Here is a 19,534-nt window from a genome sequence, read left to right as displayed (position 1 = left end):
GCTACACGAAGAATGCTCGTCATTTAGCACATTCCAGAAGATACAGATTTAAAATAATTGGCAAAGCAGCTGGGAGGAGTTAACAGCGTTATGATCAAGAATGCACTGCCTGGAGGGGTGGCAGAAGAAAATGTAGTCAGATATTTATAATCCCTCCTTAATTTCCCTTCAACATTATGGGGTACAAACAAGGAGGTGGCACCAAAGAGCTGAAGCAAATTAAATGGGCCAAAATGACTGTACAAATCTGTGAGCATCAGTTTTCTAATTTAGAACAGATTAAACTATTCTGTGAAAGTTACATGTATGGATTTGTGTCCCAGCACCCATGATATGCTTATGAATTTTGAATCGATTTAGCAATTTGCAATGCTTTAGCATCCCTGGACCCCATCACCTTTTCTAACACAAGCAGCTATTTCTCTTGATTGAGATTTGTTAGGATGTTTGATCATGGAGGTGAGCACAGTTCAGCACAGACCTGTCCATATCCATTTAACAGTAGTAGGCCCTTGAATAGTAGCCAAAAATGAGGTGTGGTTACATGTTTGGACTTTGTGACCGCCAGACTATGAAGGGATACAATTGGGTGGGGTTTGAAGCCATTGTGCAGTGACATGATTTGTTATCACAGCTGTGAACAGCAATGATCTGGTCTTCAATCTGAGATCTACTGCCTTACTACTAATGGAAAGTCTTTATCTGTTAAGCAGTTAAACTATAGCTAGCCTTTATTTCTGTTGTGTTTTATAACTAACTTGTCAGTTTATTCATTCAGCGTAGTTTTATCTCTCTTGTTATGTAGTTACTGTGATGATGGTCAGCACTGTATTATTACCTTGCTTATTTTGTTTGTATTGGTAAAGCAGTATTGGAGGTGGATTTGTTCTTGGACGTCCAGTCATCCACTACAATACTGGCTGGTGAGGCTGTGCAAGCATTGTTCAGATATTCCAACCCAGGTGTATTGTTAACATACTGGGAATGAAATGTGAATTAACAGTATTATTGAAGGACAAGAAGTCTAGAGTTTTATTTTATTCTGGATGAATAATATGGCGGGCACTATGGTCAAGTTTCGAGTTCCTAGATGCAAAAATCACTGACAATTTGTCCTGGTCCAACTACATTGAAGCTATGGCCATGAAAGCGCATCAATGCCTCTCCTTCCTCAGAAAGCTAAATGAATTCAACATGTCTCCAACTACACTCTCCAATTTATACCGGATGTATCACAATTTGGTTTAGCGGCTGTTTCGCCCATGACCGTATGAAATTGCAGAGAGTTGTGAACGCAGCTCAATTCATCGCACAAATGGGCTGATAAGTGGCAAATATCATTCATGCCACAAATTTACCAGGGAATACCACATCCATTAAGAGTGCATAATCACCCATCCTTGACATTTAATGGCAATTCCATTGCTAAGTACCTATTCATTAACATCTCGGGGTCAGCACTGTCAAGAAATAGCCACATAAATATTGCAACTACAAGAGCAGTTCCGAGGTTGTGTTCTGCATTGAATGACTAACCTGCCGATAGCCCCAATCCTTTCCATGATCTAGAGCACAAGAAACACAGTGGAATATTCTTTGTTTGCCTGGATGAGTACAGCTCCAACAACACAAGCAGCCTGACACCAGGCAGCACAAAACAATCTGCTTGATTAGCACTCCTGCCCCCACTCTGATAATTCATTCTTTAAACTACTGATATATTGTGGTTGCTGTGTACTATCTATTAAATGCACTGCAATTACCGTATGGGATGATTCTCATAAACAGCATTTCTATGACCAAGGACAAGGGCATCAAATGCAGAGAAACACTGAAGGAACTTCTTCAGTTGAAGGAACTGCAGTAGATCTAAAAAGTGGCTCAACACCACTTCAAAAGCAATTAAGGATAAATGCTGGCCCTGCTGGTGAAGCTCATAAACAGACAAGTAGTAAAATGTTTGAGAAAAATTGCATCTTATTCCCTCCCTCCAAGAGTCTTTAGAGATAATGCAAAGAAGATGTTCTTGCAGACATGATGCATGTTTTCAAATTTTTGTATCTTCTGCCCGATAGAAAAGAGATAATGATTGGGGTGTGCATTGTCACTGTTAATGATTTGCTTTGGTATAACTGAAGTGTTTTTAGCGGATGTCTGTTGGTACAAGTCCGAACCCACAACCCAATGCTGCATTGTCAGAGATGCAGTATTTTGAATGAGATGTTAAATCAAGTACATGTATTTCCTTTGGGTGAATGCAAAAATCTCAAGGCATTAATTTGAAGAACGTTGTTGGTATTCACTCCAATAGATAGCCATACATATACATTAGTAATTTTGGTTTTCTTTGAGAACTTAAAAACTAATTGAAGGCAGTTGTATTTTGCTCCTGTCACTTGTTATTTACAATTCCAAGAACTGGAAAGTCATCAATCAGAGGTGTTACGTGGACAAAAATGCTGGAGAAACTCAGTGGGTGAGGCAGCATCTATGGAGCGAAGGAAATAGGCAACGTTTCGGGCCGAAACCCTTCTTCAGACTGAGGAAGGGTTTTCGGCCCGAAACATTGCCTATTTCCTTCGCTCCATAGATGCTGCCTCACCTGCTGAGTTTCTCCAGCATTTTTGTCTATCTTCGATTTTCCAGCATCTGCAGTTCCTTCTTAAACAATCAGAAGTGTTAACTCTGTTTTTGTTTCTCTCTCCCTCTCCCTCTCCCTCTCCCTCTCCCTCTCCCTCTCCCTCTCCCTCTCCCTCTCCCTCTCCCTCTCCCTCTCCCTCTCCCTCTCCCTCTCCCTCTCCCTCTCCCTCTCCCTCTCCCTCTCCCTCTCTCCTCTCTCCTCTCTCCTCTGCTTGATCCACTTGTATTTGAGATTTTTTTTTTAATCCAATAATTTTGTTTTAATAGGATGTCAACGACCAGTGGGTTTGTCCTATGGGATTGCCAAGGTGTGTGCCTACAGTGGCTGGTACTATTGCCAAACATGTCACGTGGACGATCTCTTTCTGATCCCTGCTCGACTGGTTCACAACTGGGACACCGCCAAACACAAGGTCTGTTACTCCCTTGCAACCTCTTGCGAAATGTAGCGATAATTGTAGCATAACCTCTGCCACCTTGTTGAAATACATTTTGATTCTTTTGTGTGCTCTTTTCATGAGATTTAAAATGATCTTTATACAATCAATTTCACGCAATATCTCCAAACCTCATTACCATGGTCCCTTTGAAATTATTATAATCTCTAACTTTTCACTATTTGGAAACGCCTTCTGTATTTTTGGCTGAAAATTGTTGACTTCACACTTTGAAATCCACCTATCAACGTTTTAACCATTCAAATACAGTAAACTCTCGCTATAATGGACTACACAGGGGGGGGGGGGGGGGAGATGGTGTCCTTTATTACCGATTGTAATAAATTAGGTGATCGCTGGTCAGCATGCACTCTACATTTCCACACTGTATCTCTAAACTAAACTAAGTTAAGGTATTCAAATCACTTTTATTAGTGCAGTAGTAAGGATAATAGAAGAAACAGAGCAACATCAATGTACTTGAAGATGTTCATGATTCGAGATCCCCGTTTTTATGCCTTCCCAGTTGTGTTTTCGTGCTTTATGTAGCAATGTTACAAAATTTTGAGATTTTAAAAATCAAGTCTGCAATTTATCCCATCAGATAAAGCATAAAAATAAGTTTAATTTGACACCTAATTCACTTTCATATCTCAAGTATTTAAAATGTTATGGCCATTTTCATACTGGGAAATGAGCATCTTGTTCCCTATTGATTTTCTATGGACATAACAAAAAAGCTGTGATCGTGAACAGTCAAAAGCCCATAACTTTCTTAAAAATTAAGAGAACTGAATGAAATTTTCAGTTATCATAGATTGAAGCATTCTGAAACAAATATAAAATAATCTTACTTGGATGACCTGAAATTAAAGCATATAATTAGTTAGTTACCTAATTGTAGCTAATTTCAGACTTCAATTACTAGATCTAAACATCTATCCATTTCTTAATAAATGATTAACATTTTTAAATAGCCTAAATGTCCAAATAATATTCACAAATAATTCACAATATAACATGATTTTTAAATCTCATTTACATTAATTTATAGACCAAATGGAAGGAATTTAGTGTTTAATTGCTGTAAATAAATGCCCATTTAAATCAGCTTTCTAGTGGGATCCTGTGAACGCGCTGGTTTAGAACGTTCACATTGCGGTAGATTTGTACCCTCAAATGCCCAGAAAAATACTGCGGGATATAACGGGGCCAAAATGAGCTACTCGCAATATTAAACTTTGTATAAAGGGATCTTTAGAAGCCCTTTTTAATGTAAAAATATACAACTTACCTTTTGTGGTTTGCTTTATGAGACCCTGCGGTTGCTGGCGGTCGCGGGTTTAGAGATTGATTTTTAAACTACTATAACTATTTTACGAGGCCTTTAAACCTAATAATAGCTTTTGCGACGGGGTCTTCCAGCGATTTTTGGTTAATAATTAACTAGGCTGAACATCTTCGTTTTGAACAGCCTAGAGAAAATCGCGTTTTAAACCCGCCCCCCTCTAAACGGCGCCAAAATCGCGCACACCCGCAGCGACAGATTTTCAAAGACGCTTCAGGTAGGCTTTGCAACATACCTACTTTATGACTTTATGACTCTCTTTATAGCTGTGCATCCCACTGAACGCCAGTGTACCAAACGCCTTCATCATAACACTGTTCATGTGATTCACCACTTTCAAGGAACCATATGCCTGCACTGCCAGATCTCTCTGTTCTGCAACACACTGTTGGGCTCTACTATTTATTGTGTAAATCCTGCCCAAGTTTAACATACCAATGGGCAGCATCTTTAGTAACTTTAGGTTCTTTAGTAACTTGTCAGTTAAATACCAATTTCTGATGGAGATCCTATTGTAAACTAAGATATTCTTCCTCACCGTGCATTATACTAAATATTTTGGCGCCATCTGCAAATTTACTTACCATGTTAACTACGTTATCATTCAAATTGTTAATGTGTATAGCAAATGCTAGTGGACCTGGCACCAATCCCTGTGGCCCTCCACTGGTCACTGGTCTCCAAATAAAAAAAACCTGAGTTACTCCAGGATTTTGTGTCGATCTTCCCATTACTCTCCCCCAGTGTGACATAACATCCAATCTCCTAGCACATAGCATTCCCACTTCAATTGAAAAATAAATGGACTCTTTGATAACCCCAATAAACTGATTCTTGATATATTATTTAGCTCATAGCAGGTATTTTGAGAACATAAACAAAATTATTTAAAGAAAGATTTAAAATTTTGTTTTTTTTCTAATACAAGTAATTTTGTTTGAATTAGCTCTCTGTAGTAGGTTAAAATGTATTTCCTGAAGACTTCTTGTAATCCTTGGACCAGAGTTCTTATAGTGCATATGTGACCATCGACAAAAAATGTTTATTTTGTGGCGGCACCTGTGGCGGTGACCTTTGAGGAGTAGGGAGCTGCATTGGAGAGAATAAACACATCTAGTGCATGCAACCCTTGTCCGATTAGTTTTTGGCTAGAATCCTTTGCATCCCTGCCACACTGGTGACCTCAGTGCCCAGGAGTGTAATCCTGGAAGGGAAATTTGAAAAGAAAATGCATTCTGGCGCTGCCGCCTACGAGGCCGACGAGGCCAGACTCAACGCGGTCTCCCTGAAGCTACCTACATTTTAGACCTCGCAGGGTTTGGTTTCGACAGGCCGAATCCCAACTTTATATCCGCGGCGTTACAGCCGATGAGACCCGCTATCACTATGTAGTAAGCGCCCTTGACCAGCAGACGGCCGGTTGGGTCATTCCTTACCTGGATAATCCACCGGTTGTGGGTAAGTATACAGACCTCAAGGAGCTGCTGCTTCGGATCTACGGGCCGAGCCGAATGCAGCGCGCCTGTCAGGTCCTTAACATGGGCGGGTTCGGCGACCGGATGACCTCGGCCCTCATGAGCGAGAAGCCATGCTCATGGGCGACCACCTGCCCTGCCCGCTCTTTGAATTTACTTACTTACATCCGCCGGCAGCTCGCGGGGGAGAGCTTTGAAGATCCCATCCGGCTAGCGGCCCGCGCTGATGAGCTGTGGATCTCGGACCAGCAGCAGGTGGGTGCGCTGGAATACCTGGAACCGCTGGAATCCCCGGAATCGCTGGACCGGATTGATTCAACGCCCTGGCAGGCCCAGCGACCCAGGACCAAGCCCACAAGAGGGCCACGCCACAAGAGCCACAGACAAGACAAGTGGCACAGGAGAGGAGGATGGCTGAGCCACAGACCAGACAAGTGGCACAGGAGAGGAGGATGGCTGAGCAGGACCCAGGAAATCCAAGGAGAAGGATGTTGAGTTTTTACCACCAGCGCTGGGGTTCAACAGCCCGCCAATGCCGCCAGCCATGTTTGTTTCCGGAAAACGGCAGCGCCGGCCGCCGATAGTCACCGCGGTGGCTGGCAGGATCCATCGACTGTATGTCTGGGACCGGCGCATGGGCTCAGGTTCTTGGTAGACACCGGGGCGGAGGTCAGCGTATTGCCCCCATCTGGACTTGACCTTCGTGCTGGTAAGAGAGTCCCCCCATTAACTGCTGTGAATGGCAGTTTAATCCACACACGGTTCCTGTCATTTTCGGCGCGTGCCATTTCACCTGGCCTTTTATCATCGCGGACGTGGCCCAGCTGCTGCTGGGCGCAGATTTCTTGCGGGCGCAGTCGCTCCTCGTGGACGTGAAGGGCCAACGTCTCATCCACGCGTCAACTTTTGAGAAGATCTCCTTGCGCTCTACTGTGCCCACCGCACCAGTCAGCAACCCCCTGGCGACGGTGGACAATGTCTACGCCCAGGTACTGGCTGAGCTTCCGGACATTGTCACCCCCAAGTTTGGCTCGGCCAGCCTGAGACACGGTGTCATGCACCATATTCTGACATCTGGTCCACCGCTCCACGCCCACGCCCGCAGGCTCGCTCCTGACAAGCTCCTCACAGCAAAAGTGGAGTTTCGGAGTATGGAGGCCATGGGCCTCGTTCGAAGCTCCAACAGCCCATGGGCCTCCCCGCTGCACATGATGCCGAAGGTGTCCGGCGGCTGGAGGCCGTGCGGGGACTACCGCTGCCTTAACGAGGCCACAACCACTGACAGTTACCCTATTTCCCACATACAGGACTTCTCAGCACATCTGGCCGGGGTTAGGTTCTTCTCCAAGATCGACCTAGTCCGGGGATATCACCAGATCTCCGTGCGACCGGAGGATTCCCCAAGACGGCAATTATCACCCCGTTCGGGTTGTTCGAGTTCCTGCGGATGCCCTTCGGCCTCAAGAACGCCACACAGGCCTTTCAGCACCTGATGGACACCGTGGTGCGTGGGCTCGACTTCTTGTTTGTCTACTTGGACGACATTCTCATGGTAAGTCGCTCGCGAGAGGAACACTGCGTCCACCTGCGTCTACAGTGGAGGAGGAGCCATCTTGGTGAACGGCTGCTAGCAGCAGCCGTCCGTCTTAATTCGTTTTTTTTTAGTTTTTAGTGAGTCCTGTTTTTTTTTGTTTGTAGGGGATATGGTCTTTTAATGTGGGGGGTAGGTGTTACTTTATTTATAGGTCCCTACCTGGTCGGTGTGGCAGCCTTTTTTCCGGGCTGCCCGTCGACCCGTCGTCGTGGCCTACCAGCGGGCTTGGAGCGCCGTTTCTTGGCGGGAACCACCCAGCACCTCGGCCTGCGTGGCGACACAGCATTGGAGCGCTGGAGCGGGCGATGCCTTGCCTGGGTCGCCGCGCTGGAGCTCTGGCGAGCTGGACCGCCGTGAGCAACATCTCCGGGCTGCGGGTTTGCGGAGCGGAGAGGCGGCGTGCGGAGAGACGGCGTGCGTAGAGGCGGCAATGCGGAGAGCGGGCGCCGACTTTTTCATCGGGAGCCTAGGAGCGCCAAACCGACGCGGCCTTGTCGGCTTCGGCAGCCGCGGGCTCCAACCAAGAAGCGGCCGTTCCAAGTGGCCCAGCCGCCGAAAGGACTCTCCCGACGCCGGGGCAAGACCACCCGGTGAGAACGGCCAGGGACATCGGGCCTCCGTAGAGGCAACTGCGGTGGCCCCAATAGGCCTGACTTTGGGGTGAACATGGGGTGGGGACTGGACATTGTGCCTTCCTCCACAGTGCTATCCACTGTGGGGGGATGATTTATTTTCTTGTCTAACTGTAGTCTTGTAGGTCTGTGTCCAAGATGGCTGCCGTGAAGAGAGAGTGGACGCTGGCACGATTTGGTTGCCGCTGCTCTCTCTTCACACTGTTTTTGATTTTCTGTTTTTGGATTGAATTCTGTTTTTAATTTGTGTCATTGTGATGTCTTTAATTACTTGTTTTACTCCAATTATATGTTTTTATTCCGATTACTATGTAAGGTGTCCTTGAGATGTATGAAAGGCGCCCATTAAATAAAATTTATTATTATTATTATTACTCTTCCAGCGCTTCAGTTACCTTGGCCTCGTAATTAACCCTGGCAAGTGTCAATTCGGCCTTTGGACAATCAACTTCCTGGGGTATCGGGTGACATGACACAGCAGTGCCTCTGCCAGTCAGGGTTGAGGCAATCTGCCAGTTCCAATGGCCTGCTACGGTACGTGGCCTCCGGGAGTTCGTAGGGATGGTCACATTTTACCACCAGTTCATTCCGGCGGCTGCCAAACCTTTGCGGCCGTTTTTCCAGTTGCTGACGGGCAAGCAACGGGAGATACAGTGGAACGCTGTCACCACGGCAGTGTTTTGAAGGGGCGAAGGAGGCCTTGGCTCAGGCGACTATGCTCGTGTATCCTTCGGACTCTGTGGTTGGCGGCGTTTTGGAAGTCGATTAACGGCCATTGGTGGCCTCTCGCCTTCTTTAACCGTCACCTGAGCAGCGCTACAGCATTTTGACAGGGAGTTGCTCGTCTTACACCTCGCAGTGCGGCACTTCCGGTACTTCCTCGAGGGCCGTTCCTTCGTAGCCTTCACGGACCACAAGCCCCTCACGTTTGCTTTCGCGATGGTTTTGTATCCTTGGTTCGCCCATCAGCAGCGCCAGCTGGCGGCTATTTCGGAGTAAACAACGGACGTCCGACACATCACCGGGAAATGCAACCTCGTGGCGGATGTTTTGTCCCATCCGGCAATTGAAGCCGTGCTTAACCCGGCCTCGGGAATAGATTACTCCGCCTTGGCGGCGGCCCAGCTGGAAGTCGAGATGCCGGTGTACCGTACCGCGATCTCTGGTACGGTACGTGCCGTTGGGTCACTGGGGTTCCATCCTCTGTGACGTATCCACGGGTTAGTCAAGGCCTATCGTTCTGGCGGCCTGGCGCCGCCGCGTGTTTGAGGTGATCCATGGGCTGGCCCACGCATCCATCCGGGCCACGGTCACTATGGTGGCCGCAAGGTTTATGTGGCACGGACTTCGGAAGCAGGTCGCTCGCTTCGATCACGTACACGTGGACATCGTGAGGCCACTGCCGTTTTATGCGGTGGGCGGAGGCCATCCCGCTCACAGACACTTCAACTCAGTCGTGCGCTCGTGCCCTCGTGGCAACCTGGATTGCCCGCTTTGGGGTTCCACTTCACATCACGTCTGACCAGGGTGCCAAGTTCACATCCGAACTGTGGTCCGCCATGGCCCGCCTGTTGGGGGCGCAGCTCCACCAGTCAACAGCGTACCATCCCCAGTCAAATGGGTTGATGGAGCGGTTCCACCGCTGTCTGAAGGCCGCCCTGAAGACTCGTCTCACGGGCCCTGGGTGGATGGACGAGTTGCCATGGGTCCTGTTGGGGATTCGGACGGCCCCCAAGGAGGATCTTTCATCGTTCCCCTCGAAGTTGGTATATGGTGCTCCGCTCACCGTCCCCGGGGAGTTTGTCCCTGCTGCTGATGTGTTCCGGGAACCCCGTCATCGGTGCTGATCCTCTTGCGGGGAGAGGGTCAGCGCCCTGTCTCCCATCCCAACATCGCGTCATGGAGAGGCCCCTTCCCATGTGCCACTGCCGCTGATGGGCTGCCTGTACGTTTTTCTTCGCCGTGACTCCCACAGGTCGCCCTTGCAGCGCCCGTATGAAGATCTCTTTCGCATGCTGCGGCATGCTGCGGCATGAAGGTCTCTTTCGCATGCATGCTACTACATTCGATTTGGACATGGGTTTCAAACGAGCCACAGACACAGTAACCAACATCATATCATTCTACGTACACTCGCTACAATTCTTTCATTTCATTGAATATTTGCCCTAACACCAGCCATAATTTAACTGAATATATACTCCAGTCATTACTGAATACTCAATAAAATTGTATTATTACTATATTGAAAGCTGCTTAAAATATATAACTGCAAGTCAGGTCATCTGTAACCCAAAGAGACCCTGTATTCTGATCGGTGTGTTTGACAGGTATGTCATTATTTAATGTGGAGTTGTCAGTAAAGCCACCTTGGTTGAACAATGGTTGAATGCAACCATAGTGCTTGATTGTAGTGACTGACCAAAGTAGCACGTGAGCAGGTTGGGGGTTTGTAAAAAGTCAAAAGAAAGTGTTAACAAAGGAAACTTCTGCATTAATCAGTGATATTCCATTAGCATTTGCAAACATGTTGGACCTCATTGTCTGTAATTTGACGCCACATTCCCGTACAGGTGTTAGGCAGTGAAACCCGAGGAATAAAGGCATAATAGCCAAAGCATATTGTCCATGCTAGAATGAAGGGAATAGAAAGCTAGAAATTGACCTCAGTCAGAGGATTGAGTATTAACACCACAATGGCAGGCACAGTCCCTCATTCTAGATGTGGAGCAGAGTATCCCACAGCAGCTGGTCTGCGCTAATGCTGTAATCTTTGACGGGAGAGGCTCCTTTAAGAAATATTATGATTCTATTGTTATCAACTCCCTCTGGTGGTCAGATGACGAGACTAAATACAATTGCTTCACACGTAGAAAAGCACATGTTGGTAAATTGTGAGTGTTTCTTTTTATTAAATGTTTGCATATCCTGGTGGTGTTCTAACCGAATGGACAGGGTATTAATCAGAGAAGAGCCAGCAGAGTTCTTGGGTCTTCTTCCCCACAGAACGATACACTTGCATGGGATTGGTGTAAATCAGTGCTTGATGGTCAGCACCAACTGTGTGGGCTGACGGGCCTGTTTCCATGCTGCATGACTCAATGAGTTACAATAGAGTTTCACCAGATTAATTCCTGGAATGTGAGGGGTTCTATGGGAGTAAGTTAACAGACTTTGGTATACAGTAATCTTTGACGGAAGAGATTCCTTTAAGGTTCATCCACGTATTAAGATTCTGTTGTTATCAACTCCCTCTGAAGAATCTGATTGAACTAATTATTATGGAACGAGATAAGGTGACTAACGGAGCAACATGGTTCTTAATGAGATATCTAGAATCAGGATCATTGTCTCAGCATAAAGGGTCGACGAGTCAGGTTTGAGATGAGAACACCTTTCTCTATCCCAAGGACTGTGAAGGCAGCAAAACTCTAGTAATCTGCCATCCAATTTTCAGTAAACCTGATGATTTTGGCATCTGGTTCACCAGTTCTGATTCCACTCTATGAGTCCTTTTAAATAACCAAGATCCCATTCCCTGCGATTCCTTTAAACTGACCAAGGTTTTATTTCCATGCTCCTTTTAAACTCTCCTCGTTCATTGGAAAAAAAGATTATACCACTGTAATATTTTAAAAAGTGAATTACTGGTGTGTTGAAGGTACATCAGTTATTTTTGTGGTCACTAGTTCTCAAGTAAGATCATGAGATCTAATCTATAATGTCGCAATGTGTATTGAAAGCTGATATGACCATTCTGGTCTCAAATGTTCCTATCATACATGTAACTGGAGTAGAGATGCAGTGTTTCTTGATTTGTGAGATTCTCTTTGCTTCCTCTAGCTTCCTCATATGAGTGAGCACCACTTTTTATGTAAGTTCATCAAACAGGAAAATCCAATGCTTGCAGTTCCCAGTGGTGTGGGTCCAAGTACCAACTCCTTAGTAATGTTCTAAGAGAGTCTTTGTATCTCTTTTTAACTAATAATAGTAACATCCAATAGTCAGAAAATCTAGTACTAATTAGAGAGACAGAAAAGACTAGGTGCTACAATCTTGAGCAGAAAACAAAGTGCTGGAGGAACTCAGTGGGTGATCCAGCATTTGTGTCAGGTCAAGACCCTTCTTCAGACTGACCCTGGACTGAGTACCTCCAGGACTTTGTTTTTTGCTCAGGATGCCAGCATCTGCAGTCCCTTGCGTCCAATGCTCCACTGTGAAATGTTAAATGAAGCTTACTTTGAGTCTGAAGGAGGGTCCATTTTCCACCACAGTTGCTGCCTGTTGGTTTCCTCAGCACTTTTTGATTTTTGTTCAGGAGTCCAGAAGATGCTGGACTATTGGAGTTTTACTATATTAATGGGAATTGAAGAACATGGGATTTGCACAAGAATCTCTTTGAATGGCAGGAAAGATGCAAAAGGGCAGACGGCTTGTTGCTGCTTCTATTTTGTACAGTGCCCTGTTTGCAATAAACAATGCAATAATTAACACCTGTGAAGACGCTTTGGCTTCTCAACTAGAAAATGCCAGGACTAGATTGATGAGCATATCCTTGATATCCAGGATCTAATTAAGTATAAAAGCACAGCTTTCTTGGACTGAAAGTCTGGCACGCCTCAAGGGAAAATAAATAAATCCATTGGCACCTGGGGACAAAACATTACAACCTAAAGAACAAATGATGGGTGCAGGAGATAACTGCATCAATTAACTGTAACCATAATGCCATTCAGAGCTGCCAAGACAATTAACGATCCCTTTCAGAATGGCAGGCAGTGACTGGTGGTGTACCGCAAGGCTCGGTGCTAGGACCCCAGCTGTTTACAATATACATCACTGATTTAGATGAAGGGATTCAAAGTAAAATTAGCAAATTTGCAGATGGCAGTGTGAACTGTGAGGAGGATGCTATGAGAATGCAGGGTGACTTGGACAGGTTGGGTGAGTGGGCAGATGCATGGCAGATGCAGTTTAATGTGGATAAATGTGAGGTTATCCACTTTGGTAACAAAAATAGGAAGGCAGATTATTATCTAAATGGTGTCAAGTTGAGGAAAAGGGGAAGTACAACGGGATCTGGGGGTCCTTGTTCATCAGTCAATGAAAGTAAGCATGCAGGTACAGCAGGCAGTGAAGAAAGCGAATGGCATGTTGGCCTTCATAACAAGAGGAGTTGAGTATAGGAGCAAAGAGGTCCTTCTGCAGTTGTATTGGGCCCTAGTGAGACCACACCTGGAGTATTGTGTGCAGTTTTGGTCCCCTAATTTGAGGAAGGACATTCTTGCTATTGAGGGAGTGCAGCGTAGGTTTACAAGGTTAATTCCCGGGATGGCGGGACTGTCATATGCTGAGAGAATAGAGCGGCTGGGTTTGTATACTCTGGAGTTTAAAAGGATGCGAGGGGATTTTATTGAAACATATAAGATTATTAAGGGTTTGGACACGCTGGAGGCAAGAAACATGTTCCCGATGTTGGGGGAGTCCAGACCAGGGGCCACAGTTTTGGAATAAGGGGTAAGCCATTTAGAATGGAGACGAGGAAACACTTCTTCACACAGAGAGTTGTGAGTCTGTGGAATTCTCTGCCTCAGAGGGCGGTGGAGGCCGGTTCTCTGGATACTTTCAAGAGAGAGCTAGATAGGGCTCTTAAAGATAGCAGAGTCAGGGGATATGGGGAGAAGGCAGGAACAGGGTACTGATTAGGGATGATCAGCCATGATCACATTGAATGGCGGTGCTGGCTCGAAGGGCCAAATGGCCTGCTCCTGCACCTATTGTCTATTGTCTATGGTCTAAACATCCAAGGGCCAACTTTGATGATACCCAAGAACGAAGGAAAGCAACACAATGCTCGCATTAATTTCGAGAGGGCTTGGATTAAAAAACCAGGATGTAATGCTGAGACTCGATAAGGCACTGGTCAGGCCACATTTGGAATATTGTGAGCAGTTTTGGGCACCATATCTGAGGAAGGATGTACTGGCTATGGAGAGGGTCCAGAGAAGGTTTACAAGAATGATCCCAGGAATTAGTAGGTCAACATATGATGAGCATTTGATGGCACTAGGCCTGTACTCGCTGGAGTTTAGAAGAATGAGGGGGGACCCTCATTGAAACGTACAGAATAGTGAAAGACTAGGATAAAGTGGATGTGGAGAGGATGTTTCCACTAGTGGGATAGTCGGACCAGAGGTCATAGCCTCAGAATTAAAGGATGTTCCTTTAAGAAGGAGATGAGGAGAAATTTATTTAGTCAGTGGGTGATGAATCTGTGTAATTCTTTGCCACAGAAGGCTGTGGAGGCCAAGTCAGTGGATATATTTAAGGCAGAGATAGATAGATTCTTGATTAGTACAGGTGTCAAAGGTTATGGGGAGAAGGAAGGAGAACAGAGTTAGGAGAGATTGATCAGCCATGATTGAATGATGGAGTAGACTTGATGGGCCGAATGGCCTAATTCTGCTCCTATCACATTATCCTATGAGAGCATTTTAAGGAGTGGGAGATAGGGGCATCTGGCAGGAGCAATTCAAAGATCTACTCATCGGTTTATCTGTGGCATGCATCCTTGACGATGTTCCACAACACACTTGTCATACCTCAGACTGACAAGAGCCTGGAAAAGCCATGCGTAGGCTGAAAAACAATAAGTACACTGAACCAGATGGAATTGCTAAAATATGGCATGAATTCAAGCCTTAGGACATTCAGGGAGCCGCTGCTCTGGGTTCATCGACCACTGCTCATAGCTTTTTTTGACGCCAAGGAAGCATGACCCTGTCATCAAAGGCAGATTTTGGTGAATCCTCAATTTTGGCTGCACTCAGAAATTCGTCTCCATTCTACATGTACTACTGAATGACATGCATGTTGTAATTCTAAAAAGAGCTTTCAAAGACCCCAAACCACTGTAGAATGGAGTTAAAGCAGACTATTGCTTCAACTCATTATATTCCTCAGTGCAGTGTTGCACCTCACCTCCAACAGGTTGCCTGTGGTAATCTTCACAATGAATGGAAAACCTCACCTCCACTCTAGACCCATTTACGTCCCTTTTCGCTCTTGCATGCCAGTCAACTGCTTCAAATTTGTCCTACCACCTGAAGGGAATTTACAGTGGCCAATTAATCTGCTACGGTCACCCTGACCGCAAACATTGAGCGACAGTTTGCAAACAACATGTGTTTGTACACACCCTGAGGCTGAGTGCCAGGTCTTTGTTAGTTCATTCAGTTAAGTTTACGAGGGAATCGTATTTGCATTATAATATACCTTAGGAAAAGGTATTTTATTAACCTTTGCCTACCACGCAAAACACAGCCCACCTCCCACCCTCAGCAAATAAAGATGTATGGCCACACCCTCCATACTTTGAGACCAACCTCTCACCAAAGGTACAGGTTCATGATGAAAATTTGCATTGTGCCAGGATAATGCTTGAGTAATTGAAGAAAAGTGTGTTGATATCAAGACCTCAAATCCAATACTAAGCTCATGGCTGCAGTCTTCCATATCTTTCCTGTATTGTCAGATAGCCAGGAACCCTGGAGACGTACCATTAACACTGCTCAAAAAAGCCTACAAATACACTGGATGATTAGCAAACCATGTCAAAGAAATGGGAAGGATAAGTTGCAAGGGTTGGCAGGAAACTTGTGTAGAGCGTAAACACGGGCTAGACCAGTTGGGCTGAATGATCTGTTTGTGCTGTGCAGGTGAGGAGCATTCTTAGCCACAGTTGTGCTTTGTGGACAGGGCCAAAACGAGGATGTTTTGTAAATAGGATCTCTATAGTAAAAATCCTGAGCAGAGTTTTTTAAAGGGAGGAAAAAGTTGAATTTAGAAGTTGAACAATCTTGACAAACATGCACTGACTATCAATTTTCATTGCTTATGCTCCAAGTCTTTAAATTTTTCCCCTGTGGCTCTCACCCACCATTATCCACCTTGGACATGTGTTTTATAAGCACAAACTATTATTGATGGCACTCAAATCGCAAGTCCTTACTGAGTTTTGGATCCCTAATCCTAAGTGCTAAGACCAATTACAGATGCTCTGTATGTGTCCATGAGGAGGTTGCCTATTCTGGAGACCTGAGAGCGCAGATGCTGGAATCTTGAGCATGTCAGGCAACATCTGTGGAGGAAAATGGGCAGGTAACATCTCGGGTAGACAATGTCTTTAGACATTGTCTATTCTGACTCCATGCAGTAACATACCTTCTACATTAGTGGTCTGTCTGGTCACGGGTTTACTTTTTCTTTTAAACCTGTACGTTATCAAAGGGTGCTATAAAATTTGTTCAGTGAGTATACCTACTGAACTATTCTAGTTTATAACTTCCGGACCTTTGTCATTCTCATAAAAGAGATGAAATCAGCACCATGATCTTGTGAAACTTGTTTTGCACTCCCTCACAATGTGAATGGAACATTTATTTCCTTTGGCAGCCTCTATGCAGTTTACAACAGTCAGTGAAGTAATTTAAAAATACAAAAGGCATACCTCTGTAAAATGAGTAATATTAAATATCCAACCGTTGTTGGAAACAAGAGAATTGAACTTTAAAATGAGGTCCACATATAGGATGTTAGAACATTCAGAAGTCCTTTACAGCCAGAAGCATTTTCTGAAATAAAGTCACAGTTCCAGTGAATGAAATGGCAGCTGTTCTTTTGTATGTGCTATGGTAATATGGTTAGTGATGACATATTTTCCATACTAGCTATTTTTGCAAGGCACGATGCAGTTAGCTTTCACTCTGCCAAGTTTCATATTGTACAGGTAATCGTTTATTTCCTGAATTTGGTATGAAAGATGTGGATATGTGGAGATAGTCCCATTGGATAGTCAGATCGGATTATGCTCAGTCTAATGCATCAAGAAAATGACAATTCTGAGCTCAGAATTACTTTCCTCTTCAATTTCATCTGGATTTGTGCTCATTTCTGAGTAGGTCTTGAACCTATGACCTCTGAGGTCAGACTTACCAACTATGCCATGCCTGATAACTGTGAAACTAGTTGCATTTAGGTTGGATTTGTTTTTAATTTACTTGAGGTAGATTGTGCTGGCATGGTCATCTTTGGTTGCTCATAGTTAATTGCCCTGCGATACTTTTTTATACCGAGTTTACATAGCAGCCCGAGCTCCCGACAGGCCGCTCGCCACTGCCATACCTCGCAGCAGGCTTGGCTCGCATGCCGCGGAACCGGGAACCCGCCTGGACTGGGAATATGCTGAGCCCTGCTCCTGCTTGTCCCTGAGGACCGGGAACCGGAGAGGGGGGTGGAGGGAGTCAGTGGCGGATGCAAAAAAAAAGGTCCGGTAAGAAGAACCGTTGGTCCTACCTTCTGCACCCTCAAGGTCGGCTGCAGTTGGTGCCCGGGGCACAAAGGCTGAAGATAGCCGTGTGAAGAGATGGACGACGGTTCATGGGATGATCCAGATCATGGCCATGGCTGCATCGGGCCTTTATGTCCAGCTGCAGCTGGGACTTTGAAAATGGCTACAAAACCTGGTGACTCTTGCATATGAACTCAGTAGGCTGTTTCTATGCATTCTGTATTTAATTGGGGATTATACTTATGTATTCAGATTCAGATTCAGAAAACTTTATTGTCTGTCGCAACAGAAAATCTTCTTTGACGTGGCTCCACATACAAACAGGACAATGTACTGACAAGCAGTCATACAACACAGACTTCTGCGAGCACACACAGTGTGCACAGATCTCAAAAGCAAGTACAAAGATTACCGTGGTAGTCATACTTGCTGTCATTAAATACCGCACTTAATGACTCTCAGAAAACCACTAAACAACTCAGAAAACATGCAAACATACGGGAGCAGCGCGCCGCGAGTCGCTCACAGAGTAGCGCCCCGCCCCTTGGGTTGTCAGCAGCGATACAATAATAAAGAACACACAAAATGTAACACAAACATCCACCACAGCATTCATCACTGTGGTGGAAGGCACAAAAATTTGGCCAGTCCTCCTCCATTTCCCCCCCGTGGACTGGACCAGAGTCCAGAGTCAGTCTAGGATCGGCTCTTCCTCACCGGAGACTGTTTTAGAATGTTGTAGGCCGCAGGCCGGCGATCAAGATTTAAAGTCCCCGCCGCAGCCAGAAGCACCGTAGACTGCAGGGCCGGCGGTCGAAGCTCCCCTCCAGGGGTGATGGTAAGTCCATGCCGGCCCCGCTGTAGAAGTTGGCCGCGGGCCGGCGGTGGAAGCTTCTTCCTTCCCCCGGGTCCCCCACGAGGGATCCCGGGCTGTAGACGCCGCATCAGCTGGAGCTCTGCAGACCGCGGCTTCAGGCTGCGACTTCAGGCTGCCGGCTGCCCAGGGCCAGCGAAACGGAGCGCTCCCATCCAGTGAGCCCCAGCGAGGGTTCACCCGCTCCACGCCGAGAGTCTACGCTGCGCCCGCCGCTGAAGCCCCGGGCGCGTCTCCGGGAAAGGCTGCGCCGATCCTTGATGTTAGGCCACGGGGGAGGCGACCTGGAAAAAGTCGCCTCTCCATGGAGGAGGCGACCAAAGCGGTTTCCCCCTTACCCCCCCACACCACCCCCCACACAAACCACACGAAGGAACATTAAATGCATACTTTAAAACAAAATAAAAAATAAAAAAAGGTTGGAAAAAAAAACTGACGCGCTGCTGACATGGCTGCTGCCAGAACAGCGCCACCCAGTATAGCAATAATCTTTCCGATCTGTAGGCACATAAACAAGAATTTCACTGTTCCTTGGTGCATGTGATAATAAAGAATCATTCAAAATCCATTGAGAGGGCAGTTATAGAGACAACTTGGCTGTTAAATTAATGAGTGACTGTCGATTGCCCCTCATGAAAGTGGGTTACAGGTAACTCGAGGGTGGAGTTGATAGGAATGCACAAAGAAAAATTGGATTGTTGATTGTTGGATTGCATTATTGGGGTAATGGCTGGTATCCTTGGTGTATGACTGTATGGCAGTCTACAGTAAGCATTTTGGCCCAGAACTCTAGTCCCATACAGATTAGGCTAGGTAAGGATAGCAATTTTATTTCCATTAAGGGACCAGGTAAAGCAGAAGAACAGGCCCTTTGGCCCGTGATAGCCAAATATGATGCCAAATTATCCCTTCTGTCTGCATTTGATCCTTGTCTCTTTGTTCCCTGCATATTTATGTACCCATCTAAAAGCCTCTAACCCATCCTCAAGCCTCTTATGATACTGCACATTATCTTTAATGTTCTCCCGGTGACCTTAAGCTATGCACTCCAGTATTTGACCTTTCTACCCTGGGGAAAAGGTTCTGACTGTCTATGCTATTTTTGCCTTGTATAATCTATATTATACTAAAACTCTTCCCTTTGTTCTTGTGTCTGTGTGGGCCAGGGTTGTGTCAGCTTTCTGT

The 19,534-nt window shown here is 45.8% G+C and overlaps 1 protein-coding gene across 3 annotated transcripts in view; it reads left to right on the top strand.

Annotated features, from left to right (window-relative positions):
• The window catches only part of plekhm3 (pleckstrin homology domain containing M3), a 128,975-nt gene that overhangs the window by 43,243 nt on the left and 66,198 nt on the right, over nucleotides 1–19,534 (top strand). For all 3 annotated transcript variants that reach the window (XM_033024366.1, XM_033024367.1, XM_033024368.1), the window contains one exon: nucleotides 2,908–3,053. In XM_033024366.1, coding sequence (XP_032880257.1) covers nucleotides 2,908–3,053 — 146 coding nt within the window. The remainder of the gene's footprint in view (nucleotides 1–2,907; nucleotides 3,054–19,534) is intronic.

Source organism: Amblyraja radiata, chromosome 7 (assembly GCF_010909765.2).
Source record: "Amblyraja radiata isolate CabotCenter1 chromosome 7, sAmbRad1.1.pri, whole genome shotgun sequence".
In the NCBI taxonomy this organism is placed as follows: domain Eukaryota; kingdom Metazoa; phylum Chordata; class Chondrichthyes; order Rajiformes; family Rajidae; genus Amblyraja; species Amblyraja radiata.
Note: the sequence above shows the minus strand (reverse complement) of the source record. Positions and strands in the feature narration are given on the sequence as shown.